The sequence below is a fragment of the Spodoptera frugiperda genome, chromosome 25 (genome assembly GCF_023101765.2).
Source record: "Spodoptera frugiperda isolate SF20-4 chromosome 25, AGI-APGP_CSIRO_Sfru_2.0, whole genome shotgun sequence".
Classification (NCBI taxonomy): Eukaryota; Metazoa; Arthropoda; class Insecta; order Lepidoptera; family Noctuidae; genus Spodoptera; species Spodoptera frugiperda.
Window position 1 is genome coordinate 12,696,092 of NC_064236.1, and position 25,467 is coordinate 12,721,558.

General features: G+C 34.9%; 1 protein-coding gene across 11 annotated transcripts in view; it reads left to right on the top strand.

Annotated features, from left to right (window-relative positions):
* The window catches only part of LOC118264268 (uncharacterized), a 151,601-nt gene that overhangs the window by 37,295 nt on the left and 88,839 nt on the right, over positions 1-25,467 (top strand). For 7 of the 11 annotated variants that reach the window (XM_035576740.2, XM_050704154.1, XM_035576768.2 and 4 more), the window contains exons 2-4: positions 1,320-1,412; positions 2,132-2,270; positions 12,463-12,548. In XM_035576740.2, coding sequence (XP_035432633.2) covers positions 1,338-1,412; positions 2,132-2,270; positions 12,463-12,548 — 300 coding nt within the window. In that variant the 5' untranslated portion in view covers positions 1,320-1,337. The remainder of the gene's footprint in view (positions 1-1,319; positions 1,413-2,131; positions 2,271-12,462; positions 12,549-25,467) is intronic. The other 4 variants (XM_035576754.2, XM_050704156.1, XM_035576747.2 and 1 more) reach the window with 1 other exon arrangement.

Sequence of the window (25,467 nt, forward strand, 5' to 3'; positions counted from 1 at the left end):
AATTATGTGACCGTTTCCACTGATCCTAAGCTGTGCGAGATAAAAAACATAGCTTAGCTGAGTCGGTTTCTGCCAGTGCTAATCTATATGTACCAAATGAATATGATTGGTGGAGACCAAACGCATCCACGGCAACGTAGCATAGCACATAATCTCTCTCGCATAACAGAATTATTTCAATTAAAGAATTTCTAGAATTTAGACCATCTTTTCACACAGAAGTAGGTAACGAAAATATATTAAAAGTTTAAATTTCTATCCGAGACGGTTACACAGAAATGTAATATAGTACTAGAAGCAACATAAGCGGATTTCATTTTGAACGGAATGAGAAAAGTAAATGTTTTTGATATATTCTTGTTCTATACCTTAGCTTAAATTGAATTACACGTAGGTATTACACATAGCACAAGGTATAATTATGACGGATTTCATTACAATTTTAAACGAAAGTTTCGTTTATATTATTTGTTTATTTTTTTAATTAAAACTTACATAATATGTATACTCTATCGGTAGCCAATTAATAAAAATATTTGATTTTACTTAGGTAGTATAACATTAATTTGATATTGATATGTTAGTACATCTTTATATAATATATAAGTCTTCTGTAAGTGTGTATGTCACTGAACTTATCTTAAACGACTGGACCGATTTTAACGGATCTGAGAATGGTTTAGATTCACAATTTTGTCCGCTGGACAATTTTTTATTAATTATTATTATATTTTTATTTATTAGTAGTTATTGATTTTGGAATGTTTTACTTTGGATCCGACAAATTTTCAAATTAAAGACTAAAAATAATTAATGTGTATTGTTTTTAGTGTAATCTTGACACAAGTATATACATATGTATATGTCGCTGTAAAATTTTGTACGAATAGACAACCTATACAAGGACCTGGCTCAAAAAAATTAGCTTAAAAAAAACATCTTTCCATTCCTGGCCAGGAATCAGGATAATCATTGAAGAAAATAATTTGCATAATAGCCAAATAGTCAGTAGTATGTCAATTGCTCCTTGAGACTATGTCCTCAAGTATAAATAAGTTATGAACCTTCAAAAACTCTGCACGGTTCGCACAATCGATTGCTGCGAAACGAAACGTATCGTTGGTTCGATTCCCGCATGGAACGGCCCTTTGTGTTTGTGTTTGTTGTTTTCTGATCTGGATGTGATGTTTGTGTGAATCTGTATGTTTGTACGACACGAATGAGTATCCTAGAGAGTGGCAAAGTTTAAAAATACATTACAATACCAAGACGTAGAGACAAACTTATATTATATATTTAAATATATGTTTATTTCGCAGGTTATATAACCGAGCACCATGCCGATCATACAATCCTGTTGCTGTTGGCGCAGCCTCCGCCGAGGCTGCTACGCGTCAGCTATTTACACTATGGTAACTATGCATAATTTTCACATAAACATAACTTTGAGTATTATGTACTATTTGAAGGCATTCATGTTAAAGGCTTCGTTAGTCCTGTTCATACAGGAGCGCTGCGAAACAATTAACCCAGGTTCAATACCCTCACTGGGTGCAATATCATTACAAGGTCTTCAAACAGTAACATTCAATATTTTAAGAAATATAAATATTGATACTTGTATAAATTTAGTCCAAGATTCAAAAATCAGTTATACTTGTATGTCCAAGATTCAATAACTGACATTCTGTTTTGTGTCTTTTTATATTATGTAGATAGTATAGATGTTTTTTTTAATTATATAGAATAATGATAGTACTAAATAAATAATGTGTACGTTCGATGAGCTAAAATAATTTAAATTATAAAATGACTATACCTACATACGTATAGTCTGACATTAAACACCTATATACCCTACTTGTACACTTGTACAGAATATTGATCGCAAAGAAATATAAAATTAGACAAGCCACCCGCCCACCGCAATCCAATAATGGTTGATGGATGGGTGATGTTACACTTACTCATAATACATATTATTATGATTGCAGTCAATTATTTTATTTTACATATTTCTATCTAATACAGTTAATATAAAAAATATTCAAACTTTTGTCCTCAATTAGGTATTCAAATAATTTAATTTAAATAATAAATAATCATTTCATGGATACTATTGCTCTAATAGATTTGTTTGCGGCAGGTATACTTTTCGGTCACAATTGTGACAATGGGCCACTTCATTGACATGGAACAGCGCTACTTATCCGGTGACATGAACGAGCCTGAGTCGGAGAGCTTCTTAGAGCCCGATAAGATTACGCCAAGTGAGTAAACATTTACGCTCAACTATCCGATTAAATTGCCGTAGCCGGTAACAGACGGACTTAGTGGACTCGATACTCACACCTAAGTACCCGCACCTAAGTACCCGCAGCTTTCAGTTCACGTAACAGATTTTTAGTATTACTTACGTCTGCTCGGGACTTAGGTGACGCCGTCTGTGGCCAGCTCTCTCTGAGCCTCTTATGGTGAACAATGCACATGTACTGCGCTATCCGCTTTCTAATGTAAGTAGGTACTTTTGTTGCTTCGCATTGTACGAAACATTTAATGTTATTTTGGTTTTACAATTCCAAGTGTTTATTTTGTTGTTTCGACAGAGCATAATGGGACATGCACTATTTTGCACTAGCTACTTAAACTATTTAATAAAACATTTCATCAATGTATTATGCTTAAAATGCAATTTTACCTCATCTAGTTAATTAAGGATATAACATACACCATTTTGAGAGCAATCAGTTTAATTTTCGTGTATCTATCCATCATCAGGTTGGAAAAATGCTTATGTAGGTAAATATATGCATTTTATTTAGAAAACTTACATAGTTTTCTAAATAAATATAATTCTGTCTTAAAATGCTTAAAATCTGCACTTGTATAATATTTGCCTTTTTTGTTTCAAGCTTTAAAGTTCTATTTCCATTATAAACTCGTGATTCTGGAAGGTTCATGCAGAAGTACATTAGATATTGTAGGTGCACGACAGACATCCCGGTATATTGCAAAATATCCTAAATTCTAGAACGTCGCTGTCGCCGACGATGCAAGACAATAAAATGCTCGCAGATTTTGGTAGGGAAAGAGAAAATAAGGCATTTGGGTGCATTTTGTGGCTACACGTTACAACTGAAAGCCGATTAACAGCTGTTCTTGCCGAAATTGTCGTTGCAAGAGATAGGTGACACAGGCTTCTTATAAAATACTCAAGTTCAATGGAACCCAGATAAAACTATTCAAGCCTCTAGTTATTTGGGGAAAATAGAAAGAAAAGAGACAAAAATATGACTTGAATTACCAGATTAGATTGTCGAGGACAACAATTCGTAATATTTTTCCCAATAAGTGATTCGAGACTTATTAACGCCGGCTACGTCTTGCCGCTTTATTGCTAGAATGAAAAAGAAGGGGATTTAATTTGTCAATATTTTATAAAAACAAATGAATCATGGATTGGTAATTTCGGACGTTTGGAACAAAAAAATTTCAGCATCAATCTAAAATATGATAAAGAGATGTGGAATGTCTTTGCCTTCAATTTGAATTTGATATTAATTTATTTTTGTTTAGACTGCCTCGTTGGTCGAGTGATCGCAAGTGCGACTGGCGCACAAGTGGTCTCGGGGTCGATTCCCGGGGCGGGCAAAGTATTACTGAGCTTTTTTCGGATTTTCGAAAAAAAATCCCGGTATTAGCACGGAGTCTGGAATTGTGTCCAGTATATGGCAATAGGCTCACCTCCTATTGCGACTTATAACCCAAATGGTGAAAAGTGGGTGTACATTGGGTAGCGGCATTACGTACCGAAAAGTTCTGCCTAGGCCCCCTTTTTTTTTTGAGGGGGAAAATCATCCAATGACTTCTCCCGCCTTGGGCAAGGCGAGAGGGAGTGTCAGACTCTTACTGACTAAAAACCACCCGGTTCCTTCTCCTGCTTTTCGACCCGAAGCCCCGGTAAACCCGCTAGGTAGTCCGCAGCTCCGGATCAGGCATCAGCCCTGTTGGGCCCCATCTGTGGTGTCAAAATGGCTCTTTGAGGCGCGCGCGGAACGCAACGCGCCGCACGCACTGGATCTGGTCGGGGGACGAGCTACCCTTGCTCGCCGTCCGTAGACCCGCACTTACGGTGGCAGGAGATCGGCGCGCGATTTACGCCCGGAGTGTCTCTCGCGACGGCTGGGGCGTGAGGAGGTTTGTTCTCTCACGCGCCCCGCCTCCTCCTTAGCTAGCATGACTGCTTCGCAGAAGGAGGAGACGGCATCCACAGTCCCTCTCGCTCCGCACCATGGCCTGAACCAGTGCCGGGCGCGAGAGGTCGCCGTCGCCGACTACATTCATGAGGACTTGGCGGTGTCAGCCCACGTAGGGCACACCGCCACCGTATGTTCTACCGTGTCCTCCGGGCGGTCCTCACAGTTCTGCCTACCCCTTCGGGGATAAAAGGCATGACGTTATTTTTATTTTTGTTTATTTCATATGTCGATACAGCTATTATACAAATTATTATTATAAAAAAAATAAGTATTAAAGTGACTATTTATTCGGCATATTAAAATAGTTTAGATTTTAATAAAATTATTGTCTGTAGACACTTGTTTAGGATTGATTACAATCGTGATTAAATGTTAGGTTTTTTTTTTAAATTACCAGTACCTATAGTGTTCCTAAAAACTATAAACACATTAAGCTTACGTCAACCCTTAATATTTTTGGGCCTCGGACTGTCTGTAACAAAATCCCTTAGATCCGTCCCCGAGATTTCTCCGTCTAAGTATAAATCATGTTGAATTTGTCTGTAAAAAACCACTAAAATATCTGAAATTTTACACGTTAACTCCAGGCTATGCAAAATTATATTAAGTATCCGAAACGATTTAGGTTAGTTTCTTCTTTCTTTCTCTCTTTTTATGAAAACGTTGCCCCACACTAGAATTTTCTCCACTGTCATGGGTGCTTTTACAAACCTACAATTCACACAAAGAGTTGCTCTGTGGGGACTTCGAACCCACTACACTTTGCACGGCGGCCAGCTGCCCAGCTACTTCATCAATCGCACTGTCGAAAGCCGAAGTAGTTAAATAATACAATATCAGTTTTTATATATAAAATACTAGCTTCTGCCTGCGACTTCGTCCACGGAATGTACTACGGCTAACATTTTGAGGAATTTAGGGGGATGAAAAATAGATGTTGGCCGATTATAATTTTCATCAAAATCGGTCAAGCCGTTTCGGAGGAGTATGGCAACGAAAACTGTGACACGAGAATTTTATACTGGGTGACTGGTGTGACCTTCAATACTTATGGAAAATACTCGATTCTCGTTAAAAAAATAGGTACTTAATTTTTTATCGAAACATCTCTAAAATAATTGAAATTTGAATAGGTCTCGATGTAGGTAGGTAACAGCTGTACAGTGTAGGTACCTATGTATTCTGTGTAGATAGCGCGCTGCGCGACCCTTGCATCCGTTAAATAAATAAATACTGGATTTTCGGTGTACTGTGTACGAAGTTTACTAAGAAGTTATTTAATACTAGCTTCCGCCCGCGACTCCGTCCGCACGGATGTCGGTCTTCGCGTGGAAATTTTATTTCTCCATTTTGAGTAACTCTGACAAATACGGCGAGGCCCATAATAATTAAGGAGATACCTCTATTGAGCTCGCATTCTGTAGAATAAAACTGAAACATAAAGATTTTTTTTGACCCTTCTACAGATTTATTATATGTATAGATTTCATTTTTATGTTATTTTTTTTCATAATATATGTTCGCATACTATCACGTCCTCAAATATTGAAGGTATCTCACCAGTCACCCAGTATATTAGATTAAATAAAATGTCACATTATACCTGCTACTATAAAAACATAGGATTAGCAGAAACAGCTTTATCAATATGTTTTATTAATGTATTGCACGTATGTATGTATCTACTAAATATATCGCAGCCATGATTTGCATAATTATATCGAACCGAAAACAAAGTTTTTGTTTGGCAAGTAAGCTAATTAATGGATACGGGAATTTGTTTCTATTATGCATATTCGTGTTATTGTTACCTTATTAATTAATGTGCCACTTCTATAGCCATACTGTCTCTGTAGACGGACATTAATGTGGTCTACATGCATTAGTTGATTCGTAATAAATAGAAAATATACAATGTGATAGGGGTGGGACTTCTAACCCGTTAAGGCTGAGTACTACATCTAATTTTATCGACAAAAAAAATAATATGAGGGGTTGAACCCCTAATTGAAAATATTGAAAAATAGTGATTTTTTCGGTAAAAATAATTCACAAAAGATTTTTTTTCTCACCAAAACATTATCAAACATATGAAAAAAGTAATGAATTAGTTAGCCAAGGTTATTAGCTACCGTTTGTCGTTTTTTTTGTTTCTACAACGCATACAACCTTTGATATCAAAAAAAGTAAAAAAAATATTAAAATAGCCATAATTTTTAGGGGGAAGGGATTCGACCCCTTCGACCCCAGACTTTTGTCCATAAAATTAGATGTAGTACTCAGCCTTAACGGGTTAGAAGTCTCACCCCTATCACATTGTATACTATGTACTAGAAAACTTAATATTAAAGTGCTCCAAATTCGAACCAAGGCAGAATTGTGATCACCGTGGTAATCACGAAATTAGTCTATTAAGAATAAGGTATTGTCAAACTTTGATTATATCGTTTATAGATCAGCTGATAACAAAGAGAAAGGGATTAATGTAAATGCAAACCTTTCAGAAAAATGGCAAACATAGGGACTTACGCGTAGCATTTCACGAAATAACACAATTGCTGTTTTGAAACAGAATTTGTACTTGTATGAAAGCCATCACATACTTAACTATAATATGGGTATATATACGTTACGGTAAGAGTGAATAATTGACAATTATTAACAATTATCTACTATTATTAATAATTACCGAAACTTGAGGTAAAAGTGATAAATTAATCACATTTGTCGGTTATTATTAATAATTTTACCCTAGTAGTGATAAATGTAATAAGTGGCCAAGATGTTATTTTTATTTCAATTTAAACGGCAATATATTTTACTTCCATAACAAATATTTGTTGAATTCTATGACAATACCTTGAAAATTTTAATTTGTTGCTACGGAAGATTTACAGACAAACCGAATATGATTGTTGATTATTGCTTTTAGGATTCGTGTTGATTTTGTTAATGAAACAATAATTGTTCCGTGTCATCCGGGCGGTCCTCGCAGTGATGTCACTCGTGCTTTTCCTCCCGCCCAATCAGAAACAGGAACCTACCCAAACTCCCATGTCCGGTAAGCACCTGTGTCAAGCGGTAGGTGAGGACGCCGTGGTGCCTCTCTAGCCACTCCTCAAACAGGGGCCTTACTGCTGCAATGACAGCGAGTCTAGATAAATGTAGAAAGGCACTATTTAATTAATATTCTAGTTCAGAATATGTGAATTTCTTGTCCTTTCGGTTTAAAGCAAGTACAAGTAACCTTGTTTGTGTAATCTCTAATTAATATAATCTAATACATAACACAGTAAACAGCGCTGTAATTTCAACCCCACTTTTGCTAGTACCTACATACGCATTTACTTCCTACAAATGAAAATAATTCCTAGTATTAGTGTGTAGCATCGTTCTTAGTTGGAATTATCACTCACACACATACACAAACAAACTATACATGTCGGAGTAATTATAATGCAGCATCCCTCAGTAAATATCCAACATCCGGCCGAACAGGACCGCTCCTCGTTCAGAGGCAATTGGTTGCGATTTTTAAATATTTTTTAGCAATTCCGTGTTACACTGCCTCGCTACGGAAGCGAGATGCGGCGCACTATCGGGTACTAAGCTTTTCAGGAAACCAGTGCGAGTGTACGAACTCCAACAGAACAAAAATGGATAACATTTTACAAAACGAAAGTTTCGAATCAGGATGCAGAGTTCAAGTGAAAATGATCAAAAAGAATTATCCGAATCCGAATGGACAACTGTAGTCAACAAAAAAAAGGTGAAAAGGGCACAAAGAAATCAAATGAAGGGCCTCTGCCGTAATAAAAATACGGTGCAGCAGGTAAATACCAGCGCAGAACAGATTGAAGAAACCAAAAGAAATTACTTAGAAGTTCTAGTTTTGTGTAAACGCCAATTTCCAGAACCTTTTGAATTAAATGAGCTTCTTAAAGAATCTAAAATTGAAAACATAATACAAGTGAAGTATCTGAGTCCACGCAAACTCCGCCTTATATTTGCCACAGAACTGAGTGCAGACAATATGTTTAATAACAGAACCCTAATGGCGATGGGATGGAATTGTATAAAACAAATAAACATTTTCTTTACGTTTGGTGTTTTAAGAGACGTAGATTATGAAATTGAAGCGGATGAAATATTCAACGATATCCGTTGTCCAGGTGACAATGAAGTTATAGAAGTTAAACGGCTTAACCGTCTATGTGTAGGCAGACTTGGATGGGAAGAAAGTAAAGCAATAAGAATCTGCTTCAGAGGAACACTGTTGCCTCCATACGTCATTACAAATTGCCTCCGCATAAAAGTGGAACCTTATGTTTCTCCCGTTACTAGATGTGCGCGGTGCTTAAGAGTTGGGGAACATGACACCCAAAATTGTACGTCTAAAGAAAAAGTATGCAACAGGTGCGCTGAAAACCATGATTCCTGCACAACAAATGATTTTAAATGCGTTAATTGTTCTGGAAATCACATGGCCGTAGCCAGAACCTGCCCAATATTCCTTAAAATGCTAGAAATGAAGAGAAGTATGGCAGAAAGTAATTGCAAGTATACCGCAATGAATTTAAATGTTTCGCGTAAATCCCCAACACATTTTATGGTACATAGCGTCGGATTCAACAGCCCTATCCTAAATACTTCTGTTAAAGCTGATGAAACCAAATCTAAGGTTGGCGATAATGAAAGAACAATTTTTCATATCAAACCTCATACTAAAAAAAGCTTAAAGTACGGTCTAGAACTTATGCTGGCGTCGTCAAAGGGCTTGGTAACGTAGAAAACGAGTCAGCCCCTAGCACCCAAAATGCAGAAGAACAATCATGATTGAAGAAAAATCATCGCAATGCATTGGAGGGAAACAGTACTGGGAGTAAAGGTTGGTTGTAGTACTTAAAACTAGCAGATAAACATCTTATTATACAAATATGCAAGTTCTGTACTTTGTAAATACAAGTAAGTTAGTTTGTGGAAATCAATGAGTCACTTGGGAAGCATTAACTTACAGTAATAACTTAAATTCTTATTTTTTTAAATAAATTACATAATCATTAACAAATAAACATTAAACTTACTTAATTTAAATTTAAAGGTATTTAAGTTTACAATTTATGTAACAATTATAACTATGACTAAAAAATTTACAACTTATAATAAAAAGAAGTAAAAATTAATTTAAGGCGTCGAAAAAAATAATTCACATCGGAGTCGTGAAGTAGGGTGCCCAAAAGTCTGACCGTGGACAGAGGTATTGTCTTTTGTATTTTTTTTTTCATTTCACGGACTAACGTTTGTCTTATATGGACCACTGGTGGTCCACTGGTTGGTAACCACTGATCTAGAGTGTTGGAAAGCATAAAATTATTACATTTAAGTGACTATAGCAGTAGCATATGTATGTATAGTTTGATAGAAGCAGATAGCAAAATTTGGTATATTACTTTGATGTATTTTAATTTCTTTACTCCATAAAAAAGTAACTAATTTATTCAATTCATAACGCGAAAACAAGTCAAACTGACTGATAGACAGACAATTTCTTCCCTTTGTTTTTCAAAACGCCACGTGGCTTGTAAAATCAATACTGTTACTACAGCTTTTCTTTATCATCTTGCAAAATGCTTGTAATACGATAGCACTTTCCTGCTTTATGGCTTGAACGCATAATTATCGTATTTAGCTATTATGAATTTCATTTGAATAAATAAACAAGAGGCAGATTTTTATTTATTGATGATGAAATTATCTTAATTCCTTGTTGTCCTCTTAACTGTGTTATACATCTACATAAGTCAATTATTTTTTATTTATCTAAATCTTTTAATTAAATATCGTACATATCACTTTGTTTTATAACTATTGATAACAGTACTGGCAGGTTAGACGGCAAATTAACAAAAAATAAGAAACTAAAATTAGTAATATCCAAAACGAACACTGTTATTTAAACACACTACTATAGCAATCGGCAAATCACAATTTTCTACGACCTTACATTACGTAGGTATTAGCTTAGCACAAAAAAAGTATATTTTTTAAATCACTTTTTATCGAACAATCAGCTTCCACTTTCACGCCTCGTGTAAGAGCAACAACCGATAGTTTTAATTCAAAGTTTAAAATATTTATTTTAATGTAAATATCTTTACTTTTTTTTACGTAGTTCTAATATTGTGGGCGGTAAAATCGTGCATGCCACAGCATCGCATAATACTGACCATCTCAGAACTGTTTGCGTCATACTGTAAGTACGAGATCATTTTCAACTATATCTTGATCCCAACATGAAACAAATTTCTCTCTCACATTTACTAAGATTGAATGTAAGTTAACTACGAGGCAATCAAAGACTATTCGTCTTCAGATAAAATCTATATTTGAGTGATTTACTAGAATTGCTGAAGGGTGAATGGGTTTGAATACCGACTTATTTTCTATAATAACCTGCCTTTGGTTTTTCAAAGACTTCAGCTTATTCAGTCACTGAATACCAAACTAGTTTTATAAGATTTAGTTGTGAGTGTAAATACATAAAGTCAGATAATTTTTACAGAGGTTTTAAAGATATAAAAGGGGCTTTCGTCTTTTTACATTGGTTTAAAAATGTATAATATAACAATGAATCGCTAACAGTAAATATCGAGAACAGTTGAACCGATTACTCTCATTTCTTTTAAGTTTGTTATAAATAATAAAAGGTTCTTATCTAAGAAAAAATATAAAGATGTGCAGAAAAATATCTTAGGCGAAACAAAGTTCGCGGGGTCCGCTGGTATACAATAATTATGAAATAAACAGTGGTGTTATTTTTAATATTTATATGTATAGTTAAACCTTTTTAGCAAATTGAATCATCGTTTTATTCTACCATGAAAGTACTTTTGAAGTATCAGCTAAGAATAAAGCAGATAAATTTTCAAATAGACCGTTTCGAGAGTTTCTCTTCAAATGGTTCCAATTTGGGATATATTTTTCATCCTAATAAGAGGCGGTACTTATACATTTTACACACGCCGTCTCATTCGATTACGTTGAAAAAAATATTTCCCAATTTGTAACTCGATCACATTCAATAGAACCTTTTCAGTGAACCAGGTACACTTTGCTCACGTATTGTAATATTATTACAGCTACGTCATATTAAATATTGTTTAAGTATCAAGTACAGTCAATAAATATACTTTGATATATTTTACAAGTACGATGGCTCTAAAGAAAGGAAAAGTTTAGACATCAATTTTCTCGTTAAATTCATTTTCGAAATTGTTATTGGTCTTTGTGAGTATTTTCTGTTTGAGTTTCCGAAGCAAAAATACTTGCATATAATAATAATAATCGTATTGTAAAGTTGGCCGTAGAGAAGAATGAACTGAAAAATCGTGAGCAATATGCTTATGGTGGAAGATGCGGCTAACACAGAATCATATAACCTAGAGTCATATAATAAGCTTCATGCGTGTTTATTATGGCTACTGTATTTAGTTTGTCTTTTCTTAAATTTCCATTTAGTCATTGGTGTTTCTGCTTTCGATTTACTTTTATTGGTTATTAGAATTTTTGAAATTATAACATATTATACATAGGTAATGGCATGATTTTTTTTCATATTTAGAAAAAAATCATAACACTTTTTATTAAAATTAAACGGGTAATAGACTAAATAATTTTGAGATTTATTTATCCGACTGTCAAAAGGATAATAATGATTATAACACAAACAAAATTATTTCGTCGGTTTAAAAAAATAGTATAAGGTTCAGTAAAAGCTAAATTAAGTTAAATGCGAGAATCACACCCAAAAGAAGAAATTAACAATGTGAAGTTCACAATGAAACCGTTTTGAGTAAAATTTAATAAGCTCAAATTATTACGTACCTTAAGATTACCAGGTTATTCACTGTTAAAACCTATTTATACTGTGTTATAAATATTAGTATAATGACACGTTTACATTATTTTTTACATGAAAAAGGGTTAGCGAGAAAAATATTTAACACGTAATTTAAATTTTTTGATTCCAGAAATTTGATCGTTTACCGGTTTATACAAATGTTAAATGTTTTTCTAGCATTGAATATCGATTCAACAGAATCGGAAAATTGAAATGACGATTTCAAATGTAATATTATTTATGTACAAATGTTTCTTTGAATGTTTGGATTACTGAAACTGATTGTTTGTTTTTTTCTTATAGTCACCGTGTCGCTCAACATAACGCTACTGGCTTGCAGTACCATCGGACTCATCGCGTGTATTCTGCTGATAGTGGGGGTGAATAAGGTCAGTATGCATGCATGTATCTATGTGTAAAGTCATTTCCCACTAACCTCACCTACACAACGAAACATAATGCAAACGTTACGCGTCGGTTTTCTGTGAGGCTGTGGTATCACTCCGGTCGAGCCGGCCCATTCGTACCGAAGTATGCCTCTCCTACACTTAAGTGTCTATTATTGATTGTTTGAATGGTGATTTTATAAACTTTTTAAACCTACCATTGTCTGATGCGTATAAATCTCGTATTAATGTAACCGTTAAACTAAAATTTTTGCACTTTACTAGACGTGATACCTACCTGGCCTGTTTAATTTCACACTAATAAAAACTTTGATGTATTTATATTAACCTTAATACTGAAAAAAGTGAATATTTAAGCCTACTTCAAAATTAACAACATTCAAAGAGTTTAAAAGAAAAAATATTACTAGGTGAGATAAATATAATTTGCAATATTTTTGTTAATGGTATCTCGTAATATTTTTTTAAATCGTAGTTTAGGAAAATGGCAGTCATTTTGTGAAAATAAACTGTTTGAAACACATTTACATTTATTTTACTTACACGTGTTTTATCTCTCCTGCTGTTCCCGTCGAGCGGCTATGACTACCGATATAATTCAGGTCATTGGTTTACCGCTTCCACAGAATGATAAAATATATACAAGAGCACCATGATGCAAGATACATCAATTACATAGCAAAATGCACCTGTGAATATTCTTCAACAGTCCTTTATTAAGCGATAAACTAATCAATAGCCGCTTGTAGATTGGTGCAAGTAAATCCCTGTTATTATTGTTTATACTATTGTATTACTTATATTTATATTATTGTTACATTAGGCTACCCTGACGTTTCATAAATATACCAACAAAGAGTAGCTTTGTTTTATCTTACAATGTTGCAAATACAACATTGTAGTTTTCATAAAATCTTGATCCAATCTTGATGCATAGATCAAAGATCAGAAGTTAACTGGAGTCTGATGAACACGATAATCTGTTCCCACTTGTATGCAAATTTCACACATATTTTGTACCACTACAGTGGCACAAAAGAGCTCCTGTGTAGGCGGAAACTGTCTCTTTGAGATCGTGACATAAAGTGTATTCTAATTCTGCAGAATATTTCCGCGGGCCAAAGTGGTGTTTGAAAATTCAAATTGATCTATTGAATGCATAAACGGTTGAAGTGTTCTATTCTGTATTCCTTAGACTTCAACGTAACATGCTTGCCGAACACCTGGCTTATTGTTTTATGCTCTGAAAATATTCTGTCTACGTACCTGATCATCAATTTATTCTAACTGTTTCGTGACAGCGTGAAGCGGTTGACATTTCATTTTGTGACGACAGAGCCGACCCACGTTTTGATCAAAAATGAAAAAACTCTGTTTACTATGTTTACTTTGACGTGGTGGCTTATTATTTTGTAATTAGAATCTACCCTTGATTTCTTTATCCATGTGTTCTTAAGACTGTCGTGTGCAGACAAACTATTCAGATTTCTTAAATTGGTTGATGTATCGATATGTGTGTATGTAAATTAAAAAGTCATTAATAACTAGGTCAAAACTGATAATTTCGAGATGCCCGAAAGTCTTGGTTACCGAGGAAACGTAATTATTATGAAACTCGTAACGTTCTCAAGGTACAAAATAAATGGAGTGTACATTAAACCTTTCTAAAATCCGTAAGCTTTAGATTATTCCGTAATCTTTTCCACTGAACCATTTATAACTACGGAAAAGCACGGGCAAAGAGGATTATAAAATATTTCAACAATTTTTAATAAAATTTTTATTTATCTAATATTTTTATTGCATGGCACAGAAAATACTGGAAAATATGTAGTGAAATACAAAATTCCTATTTTTCTTTATCTTTTTTTATGCTATAAGCCGGTATAAGCTTATTCCTACCGCCCATGGACTCCCGAAACACCAGAGGCATTACAAATGCGTTGCCGGTCTTTAAGGGGTTAGGAATGTAAGTATTTTTGGCTAATTGGGGATTCGGAAGGGGGTAATTGGGCCTCCGGTAACTTCATTCACATAACAAAATACAACGCAAGCATTGTTTCATGTTCATTTTCTCTGAGGCCGTGGTAGCACTCCGGTCGAGCCGGCTTAATCGTGCCGAATCATGGCTCTCCCACACTTATATCCCATCCTATGGGAAGCAATGCAAAATTCACACTAACGAGTGCAATATTGCGATTAATTTTGTACCTTAAATTCTTGCACATAACGTGGATCGGTATTCAGCGGAACAATGGGAGTCACTAGAGATTCGAGGACCGTTGGGATGTCTACCTTTGATAAACCGATGAAGCTGGCCTTTGTTATTGAATCTTCGTGTGAGAATTGTGGGTCTTGATTACAGGATGGTGTCATATACAATAATAATATATATTAGATTGGTTTCTTCTTGTGTGTGTGTGTGGTTTATTTACAACCAGTTCAAACATGTTTGTTTAAATATTCATAGAATAATTTGTGAGCTCTAGAACAATGACCCTGTACTGGTAATGTACTTTGTACTATCGTAATAAATATTGCACATATTTTAACATGCCTAACAAATAGTAGTTGCGATAGTAAAAGTGACACCTAAATCATTCGTGGTTATGTTTAGTAGTTAAAGTGTTTATCAACAAATTCTTGATATTAAAGGTGCTTGACTTATACAATGACCTAATAACCCCACAAATCAGGGTTTTACTTATGTAAACAACTTTTATGTACAAAGTTTCGGCAGTAGGTACCTACCTATTGAAATTGATGATCTTGTTAGCACTAAAACTTAATTATATTAATGTTTTTATTGCCTTTGTAAATAAGAAAGACAACCTCATTATTTATTTTAGTAGTATACGTATAACCTAGTTAATAGTTGGTAGGGGTAGGAACTACAATGATTTGTATAATGCCTAATATCAACAAAACTGTACATTTTATAATAGGCAATAGTGATTATCTAACAATCACTCTAATTACGAGGGGCTACTAATAGGAAAATAAGCATACCTTATCCAATTTCTTTGTAAGATATATACAACACATTATAATTAGAGTAATTTACCGGAGGCCCAATTACCCCTCTCCCCAATCTTCCTAATCCCCGATTCCCCAGCGACCTTTAAATTCCAAACCCCCAAAAGGCCGGCAACGCACTTGTAATGCCTCTGTAGTTTCGGGTGTCCATGGGCGGTGCCAATTACTTATCATCAAGTGATCCGACTGCTCGTTTACAAACCATTAAAAATTGCTTTATTTTGTTCAGTTTTAACAAGCTATACAAATGACTAGACAAAAACAGCCAGTTCCAAATTGTTTGTAGGTATCCCGCCTCAGACATCGTTACAAGGCACAGCATTGACTTTAACCAACATTGTTAAAGTTTGTTTGACAACTTCAATTAGGTACTAAACTATGGTTTGGGTTGCGGTTAACTGTGATGTAAATTTCATTAATTAGCGTAAATAATTAATAAGGGTCCCTGTTATCGAAATCGCTGTATACGTAAGTGGCTTTCTTGTTAATTAGTTATACATATACCTATATATATATATTTCAGTATACAGATCTCGCTTGTTATGGGAAGGTAATTTGAGACTACTACAAAACAAAAGCTGTTTTAAATAGAATCAGAATTTGCGCTCATATTTTGCCCATAAATGTTTGCGCCAACTTTTTATTTTCATTTTGCCTGCCCACTTTTGGAGGATTCAGATGTAATAAAATGCTCAGAAGAGACATTTCTCTTTTTTGTTAGATGCGTTAAATTAAGATTTTACCTCGTTCTATTTTTGTCAGTAAACTTTTGATATAATTACAAATGTGGCATAATAGATGTTAATAACAATGGAGGCAAAAATTTCTCTAAAGCATTCATATATAGCAACCACTATTTACTCTATCGAAAGTTGCCTTTACAATGTTCAAATGCTAAACCGATAAAATATTACCTACAGACTTTCTGTGGAAATGAAATCGTCATATTTGCTCAATGCGAAAAACTTTTTATCGGTGAACGCTGCGAATCGGAAGCCACACAGGAAAATAGATTTGCCAGTAATATTGCAGTTGTAAAAGAAATTCTACGGCTTTTTCCTTAAACTGTCTTGCCCCAGTTGTAGGCACTCTCTGTGTATATTATCCATATATCACGTCGGTTTGTAGTATTTGACCAAGGTCTTCTTGGCTTACAAGACACGATTTGAGTGTCATTTACACGTGAACCTTTTATATGACGATGAATTAGAAAGATAGACTATTTATTATTATTTGTCATTAATATGCTTGTATTGGATAGCAATATTATGTTTTTTTAGGTTTTGCAGTGTTGTTCTGCATTCTATAAGAGTATCGGTTCCGATAGTTTCACATGCTGTTGTCCAAGCATAGGACGGTTTTATTTTCTTTTTTTTACAAACTTACCATTTCGTATAATATAGTTTAGCTAAAATGTTTCTCTAATCTGTAATTTTAAATAATGCTTGTCAACTACGTTTATGTATTTTTCTTCTTTTTAAGTATAATTTCCACATAAAATCGAGGTAAAAATGATAAGTTTGAAAACGTAAAAGAATTAACAAGGAATCGTCTTCACTGAGCAATTTGTATACCATTTTGTTACTCAAAAAAGTGACTGTTAACATTGTGCTAATACAATCTCCGATCCGTGGGGTTCGCTCCCTTGGGGATCGATTTTCGTAAAATCATTTTAAGCTGATGTCATTGCCCCCAATTTATTAGAAAGTTACCTGCGTTTGAGTTAACCTAGGTTAACAATTGTTACCAATATACTATAGAGGGTTCTCTTGATAGTTTTACTATTTCTATAACATGTGCATATTAATATTACTAGTTGTATATAGCAGTTTATAGCAGTATTGTAGGAAAGTTACCAACTAATAATAGAATTTGTAACAAGAAATATAAATAACAGTTTTATAATATATTACGTATGATTAATACTCACACAAAAGGCAAATAAAATCCAAGTAAAAATGCTTGATTCAAATCGAAAATACGCTCAACTACAAGTAGTGTCGCATTCACAAATAAAAGCAACTAAGCAGCTCCTACACGTAATGAAATAAGGGTTCTCATAAAGAGGCTTTCCTGCTCGCAAGGCGTTGGTAATTGAAAGACACCGACTTGGCACAACTTAACTTGAACTTGGTGTTTCAATGTTGTAACAACAAACCATTCTTATAAGAAAACAAATGGTTCGGAGCCCACATTCTTAATCAATGCAATTGTGGAGTAATTTTGCGAAACTGACGTATGCCTATAGCCGTCCCCTTCTTAATTGTGAGAACGCTTTGGGCGCGCCGAGGGGGGCGCGGGAAGGGAATTTACGAGGGTGGCGTACCCTCCCTCGTGTACCCTTCTGCTCGTCACCACAGCTAGAGTATTCTTTTGAGAAAGGAGCTAGTGTTAAAGGATGTTTGTGGCCGGCACTTTAGTACTGCCCTTGGAGGAAACATGAATAAATGATTCGCTGTTGTGTCAGTCTTTGGTTGGCATAGAATAGCTTATTATTTATACACAAGAACTTCAAATTATAACAGAATTTATATGTAGGTATTGTTTTGTGGTTCTGACAAATACTGATGTCACTAAAATCGTACCTAAGCTCTAAATTAACAATTACTTCATTGTATCAAAGCGTGTGAAACAATAGTGTACCGTGCTATTTAAATGTAGTTAAACGGTCACGCATCGTTAAATCAAATAGTTATAACAAAGGTTAAAAACCGCAATGTGTACAAACCACCCATTGACTGCAATAATTCTAATAATTTATTTATTATTGTGACAGCGAGGGGCTGCCGTATGCGTTAACTAATGGGCAATATCATTTTGTAATCACCACTATCCCTCCTGCGCTGTTACTCGCATGACTGCGACCGTGTCAATTCAGTTACACGGAACTACAACATGCTGTCAATTTTGTGCAGCAATTAGGTCTACCTGATATTAATGATAGCTTTATGACTTTATAGGACCATACAAATATTGAAGAATATAGAAATGCACCTTTGTGCACGCAACATCCTTAAATTCTTAGGTTACCACATACATAAACCTTAGTATAATTAGACATAGTATAATTTTGCTAAAACAAGCAAAATTCAACAAACCAAATATACTTCTAAAGAGATACAAATGTCGTTGGAACTATTTTTTTCAGGTAGTTGGTAGTTCCTCGCGAGCTCCTTAATATTATATCACGTTATTCACGTGTTATTCGCAAGGGACAGCGCTGCCATTTTGAGGGTGGACTCACGCCTGCGATAAATCTAACAATAAAAAGATCACGAGATTTTGTTCACGGTTTCGGGACTATGTTCATTAAATTGGACAGAAAATATTCACCTCGCGGTAAACATACATAGGTACATAAATCACTCAGTGCTGTCGGAATTTTTACGTCGTTTATTACAATATTTGGTCCATTCGACGTATGAAGTTAAACTGTGATTTGTGGTGGAATGATAATGTAGTATACGTATAATATAGAGCACATTTTAGTACAAAACTCGTGTAAGATTCAAGCGTTGCAGCATTGTACGTGTGGTATGATTTATGGGCAGCTTTCGTAGTGTAAACTTGGTTGGCATTATGTCGTTTGCTAGTCTCGAAGCTAATGTGGATGTAGTGTGAACGAACACGTTTGCTTGTACGCTGAGATTGCTCAACAAGTTAGTGGTTGTTTGTTAGAAAAAAATACAATGTTTTCATGGAAAAAACTAGTTTTAACCATTTTCAATGTTGATAAACTTTTACATTATTATTACCAAGTTTTTATAATGTATATAACTTTGTTGAAGGTGAATGGCCATAAACAGCAAAAGAAAATTGTAGATCACACAAAGCTAGTTGATATTAACTTCCCGCGTCGGGGGACGACGGGGGGGGGGCGTGCCGGACATTTACCGGCTGTAACCACCGCGGCGTTCCTCCACTGCCTGTGACCATGACCCGGGTTCCCCTTACGGAGTCACCACACCCGGCAGGCTTCGACGTACCCTTATGTTTGCGGCAGATCACCCGCCACGTTAGCAGCCCTGGGAGGCTGCGTCCCTTCCTCAAGTGGCGCGCGTGGAACACTACGCTAACGCATACTCTCGCCTGTATGGTATTTAGATAGATACCCTAAAATAACTTGTAAATATAAGAAGTTAGAATAATAAGAAGTTCAATTACAAAATATTAAACTATGGAAATCATGATAAAGTTAAAGTAAGTACAAAGACTTCGGCAATATTCTGAGAATAAAGCCTGATCATTAAAAATTTTGGTACTTTACCTGCCCACGAGTATATTGGGGTAATAATTTGCAAGCTTTGTGCTAGTAACAAAACAGAAACAAGGTACCGCACGCCGCCTTTTTTGATTAGGATCGGATAAAGTATTTTACATGGAACAACTGCCATCTCTCATCTCTCCCTGGCCTGAGAAAGGTCGGGCCAAATTCTTTGTTAGACCCGTCCTGATTTTTGGAATTTTGGCTACTAATGACCATAGATGTTTGTTTGAAAACCAGGACCAAATTTTTAACGTTTAACTTGCTAAATGACGGAGACAAGTAAATCACTGGCAGATTTTTAATAAGCACTTAGTTAATGATAAATTTTAATTTGGAAAATATATAAAGGTCCATAATATGGACCTTTATAAACGAAATGGATATTATCCATTTCGTTTCCTACATAATTGTTGAGAAAATTATAGTTAAATTTCATTAAATATAAAAGTTTCTAACACTGAAGTGAACTGCATTAATATCACGATTTCAGGTAATCAAACTTATTGTCTACAAAACTCTTATTTGGTAGGTAGTCATTTTTATTATTAGAATGCTTTATATTGTTGTCCATAATAAATCCCATAGGCAATCGCGAGATAAATTGTGCTCTCACCCAAAAATAAACCTATAAGTGATTAAGTTCACTTTCTTCTCCTAAAACGTTGACAAAAGTTGGGAAAACCAATGATTGTTGATAAAAACGTACAGAAAACTGCATTTTTTATGCACACTGTTCTTTAAACATTACTGCAAGCAAGGCATGACACCCATTTACACAACAAATATTTCACATTCTCTCAAAAATATGAACAAAACTATGAATGTAATGTTCTAAAGCAAAGTATTGTTGTTTGATGCTCGCCTGACAAAGGCCTATAACTTTTAAAAAGGATATAGTACTGGGTAACGTGTTGGTTACACACCCCATTAGAGGGGTAAAAGTATTGGGCCACCCTACTTGGGAAACATTCTACGTGTTACCAGAGACATTTACGATGTATATCAGAGTGATTCAAAACAATAAACAACTACGGTATTTTAAAAATCTTTGTGTGTGTTGACTGTTAAGTAACTTTTTGTTTGACGAAAAAAAAATCTGGATTTGATATAACTATGAGAATTTCTATGTCTGTAAACGCACCCCCGACACGAAAAAAGGAGTTAAAGTAGGAAAAAAAAGATATGTCTCTGGTATTATTCTATAGAACGTATATGTAATAATTGTAGTTTAAATAAAATATTTAAGGATACAAATAATATAAAGGAAACAAATAGTTATACACCCACTTTCTTTAATAATGTTTGTAATTATGTATAACATTTATTGTAGCTCTTCATATATTTAACCACAAAGAACTACCATATTTCTGATAACGTAACTCATAAAGATTAGTGAGCCATTACTAAGTGTTGATATAAAATGTTGACGAACGCTTGTTACAACATCTGCATAATATATACCCACTTCACATCACATAGCGAACATATTATTGAATTTGATTAAATTAAGCACATTTTGTAGAAAAACATTTGGTTTAAACGGGCACTCTATGTGTATACTTAGGTAAAGTGTAAAGAAGACACAGCCGCCAATAGAGCACTAGAAACAATGATTACAAAGACAAATCTCACGAAATTTAATTAAAATACCGTAGAACTCGAGTAATTGTTTATTAATATCCAGTCCTTAGTACGGTTATAGAAGGTTTACTTTGGCTAACTCGTTAATATTAGATTATTCTGTCCGCTTGTAATGGCTGTAGCATACTGTAATATTCGAGTGGTGTCTCGAAAATGAATTGAAAAACACACGGGGTTTTGAGTTCGACTCTCTTTTCGCTTCTATGAATACATAATCCAGAGTGTTTGCAGTGAATATAGTCGGTCGTTGAGAGCACAGCTTTGCTCGTATTACCAAATCGTAAAGAATCATGGGTTAATCCCGGCTACGACATTTTCCATATACATTTTGTGATAACTTAGAAAGTCACAGCGTTATTAAATATCCATGGTAAATGGTTGTCATAGAAAAAAATCTACTGATAATTATGTAGGTTTCATTGTCAAATAAGTCTAACCGCTTATACATCCTTGCAGCATACGAACCTTTAATGAAAAACAAACGACAACATCTATATGTAAAATAACGATACGCAGGAAGAGGAAAATCTCCGTTCCTTACTGAGAAAATGAATGCAAAAGTAATATGAAAGTACGGAAATAAGTAGACAGTCTGTCACGCTGTGGCATAGACTAGACAGCCATGTGCCACGACAGTTGAATTTTTTATTGTTCCGTCCGCCGCCATCTTGCTCGTAAATCCGCAGTTTTAAAACTGCCATGCAGAAGAACAATGGCACCTAATAATAGGTGATAGAGTTTCCTGATAGGACATTGAATTAAAATTTATCACACCGCTCCAAGTCACATTTGCTTATTTTATTACGCGAAAGCAACTATTCTGAGGGGCGCGGGGGGTATGTCAGTCTGTAGTCTGGGTCTTGGGAATTTAGTCGCTATGGAGCGTTTCTCTGGTGCGGACCGTGCGTTGTGCGTACGTGCGTTTTACAAAAACGGTAATTCGGCGACTGTAGCGCGTAGAAAATTCTGCAGTATTCTCACTTAAATGATGCGCCTAGCACTCGACTCATTGCAAAATGGGTTAAGAAGTTTGAAGAGACTGGGTCAACTCTGGAGAAACCAAAATCTGGGCGGCCAAGAACATCAAGAACAGCCGAAAACGTGGACAGTGTTACGGCTTGAAGATTCACAGTGAATTCAGAGCGTTATGTGGAGAAGACTTTTCGTATCCCAACTACTTTCCTGGTTACAACCAAAGAACATGGTTCCAGCAGGATGAAGCAACTTCACACACGTCCAACAGATCTCTGCCTCGTGTTCGAGAATTTTTTCCGAACAAATTAATCTCCAGGCGAGGTGACACAAATAGGCCTCCACGGAGTCCCGATTTAACGCCTAAATGTCAAATCAAAAGTTTACGCTAATAAACCGACTTCCCTGGCACAATTAAAAGAAAATATCCGTCATGAAATGGCAGCCATCACGGAGACTACCTGCCGAGCTGTCATAGGCAATTTTAGTGCCCGACTACATTTGGACGATGTTATTTTTAAAAAATAAATTCCCAAACAGTGTACTTCAATATACAATACAAAAAAATCAATAAAGCTAAGACTTTTCTTTTAAAAAAAGATTTAAATGTGAACTTTCTTTTGAGACACCTTGTATTTTCTCCTAAGTATCTAATATTCCAGAAATATCTTCTTTTTTTAATGAGACATGATATAAAGACAGCAGGTAGCTTAAATTAAATTAAATGTAAAGCTTTTGCCTACTTACCTTACTTAGGAGTGCAATTAAAGTATTGAAATAAATATATATAGGGCTCCTTGCATATTGTAAGTAATATTAATTTAAGAACTTATTATAAAGTACTTATGGACATGTAAGTTTTTTAGTAAGAGTTTAAGTATACAAAAACCATAAAATATTAGGTACACTGACAAAATTACCTAATGTCTTAACAAGTTAAATCGGTTTTACTAACCAGGTTATCACAGAAATATCAATTGGAAATATAAAACGGAATGGAATGAAATAAATTGTAATCTGACGACAGAAAACTTTTTCTTCGGAGCATGACTTATGAGAAACGTATTTATTTTAAATTATGGTTCTTCGAGCAAAGATGGAAGCATAAGTTGATCTTAGTAAAACCTCCAATCTCTCAACAACACTTATTTATTTTAATAAGATTGAAAAGTCTGCTTGTCAAGATGGAGGTTTTATTATACGTTCTCAGTTGACTTGTGTACCGTGCCAAATAAGTTTTTATATGAAATACCTGAAGGTACTACTGATGTATCCAGTTTGAGTAGTTAACTTTACGTGCTTAATTATAAGCTTTGATACCTGGTGCCATCAAGTGGAATATCAGGTCTCTTTAAGTCACTACCTCCTATTATAAAGTCTAGAGCTTATATTTTGATTGAGTGAATCTAATTACATAGTTATAATACGACGAAAGACAGTATTTCTTCAAGTTTAAATTATTCGTAAAAGCTAATTAGTTTACACTTCTACTCACTTTGATATATCAACGTAACGTCGTCGTCATGGTTTTTTCCATATTATTACTATTATAAAGGGGGAAGATTTGATTGTTTGTTTGCTTTAAGAAGGCTTTGAAATACATAACTTACTTAGTATTACAGAATTTACTATTTTAAGAGCATACATTACTTTTTATCCCGATATTCCTACAAAAACATGTCCAATTTATGAAATACCTTTTGAATTACATAATGGACAAAGAAGCAGACGAAAACGTAATATTTAATAGATATATAAACCTATATAAAATATAAGATGTTTCGGTTATAAAGGAATCACTCACTAACCTAGTAAAGCTTTTAGTATTGAGATTTAAATTACTTTGCACACGTGAAGGAGTTTATGCACAAACGAGTCAGTCACGTCAACGGTAACTCGCAAATCAGTGGACGTAACTTGACATGACGTAACGGACTTGTGTGTCGAAACACCGAATGCAGGCTTTTTGGTTCGATTTCAAGTCGAAACACATTTAATTAAAGCCTGCCGGAATTGACATTCGTACATGTGACACGTAAACGTTTTGACACTAGTGTTGCTTTCTGTGCCTTATATAAAAGGCTAGTGTGCAATTCCGGAGCTGCGGACTACCTAGCGGGTTTACAGGGGCTCCGGCTGGAAACGCAGGAGAGGGAACGGGGTGGTTTTTAGTCAGTAAGAGTCACACTTCTTCTCGCCTCGCCCAAGGCGGAAGAAGGCATTGGATGATTTTCCACCCTTAAAAAAAGTGTGCAATTTGACTATATTATAAATAATAAAAACTGCGTTTTAAATCGCTTCTTAAAGTTTTCCATACAATATTTTAATTAATTGTTTTGAAATTATATCCTTTACGGCGATGCACAATGAATTGACAGGTCGATTATGAATTGCCGTTGCAGTAAGGTAACATGACGTCACTTGCACACTAACGCGAGTTTGACTAACTTGTAATTATGTTTACACATTAAATGGGTATAGGGTGTAGGGGGTGACTTGAAATGATTTTTTTAATGTTCAATGTACATGCATTTTTATTACGAGGCTTATACGAGTACTTAAATAATACCGTTTTTGTAAAATCCTCGTATTTGAGTGATGTATTGTTCAGCGACTGTATGTAAGATGTTTTTCTTACGAAAACAAAAACTAAAAATTACTGATTTCTTCAGAAGCCTCTCATACCCTTTCTACATTGAGGTCATCACCATCTATTTGAAAAAACATCGAAGTTCATAGGGTACTTAAAAATTCATGTCTTTTTACCAGAACCTCGCTAGAACGACAAAGACGAAATTGGTTGAAAGCATTGAAACTTTTCGTTTATAGACTTAACCTAAATATGGAAGAGGGGGGAATATTCATCAAAAAGTTAACATTTGATTTATGACTTGGGAAATTTGTCTTCGTACGTCATACGTACTTGTTTTTACTCAGCGTAAAGTAACCTGAACACCAAATAAAATGGATGAAACGTGTCTGTTA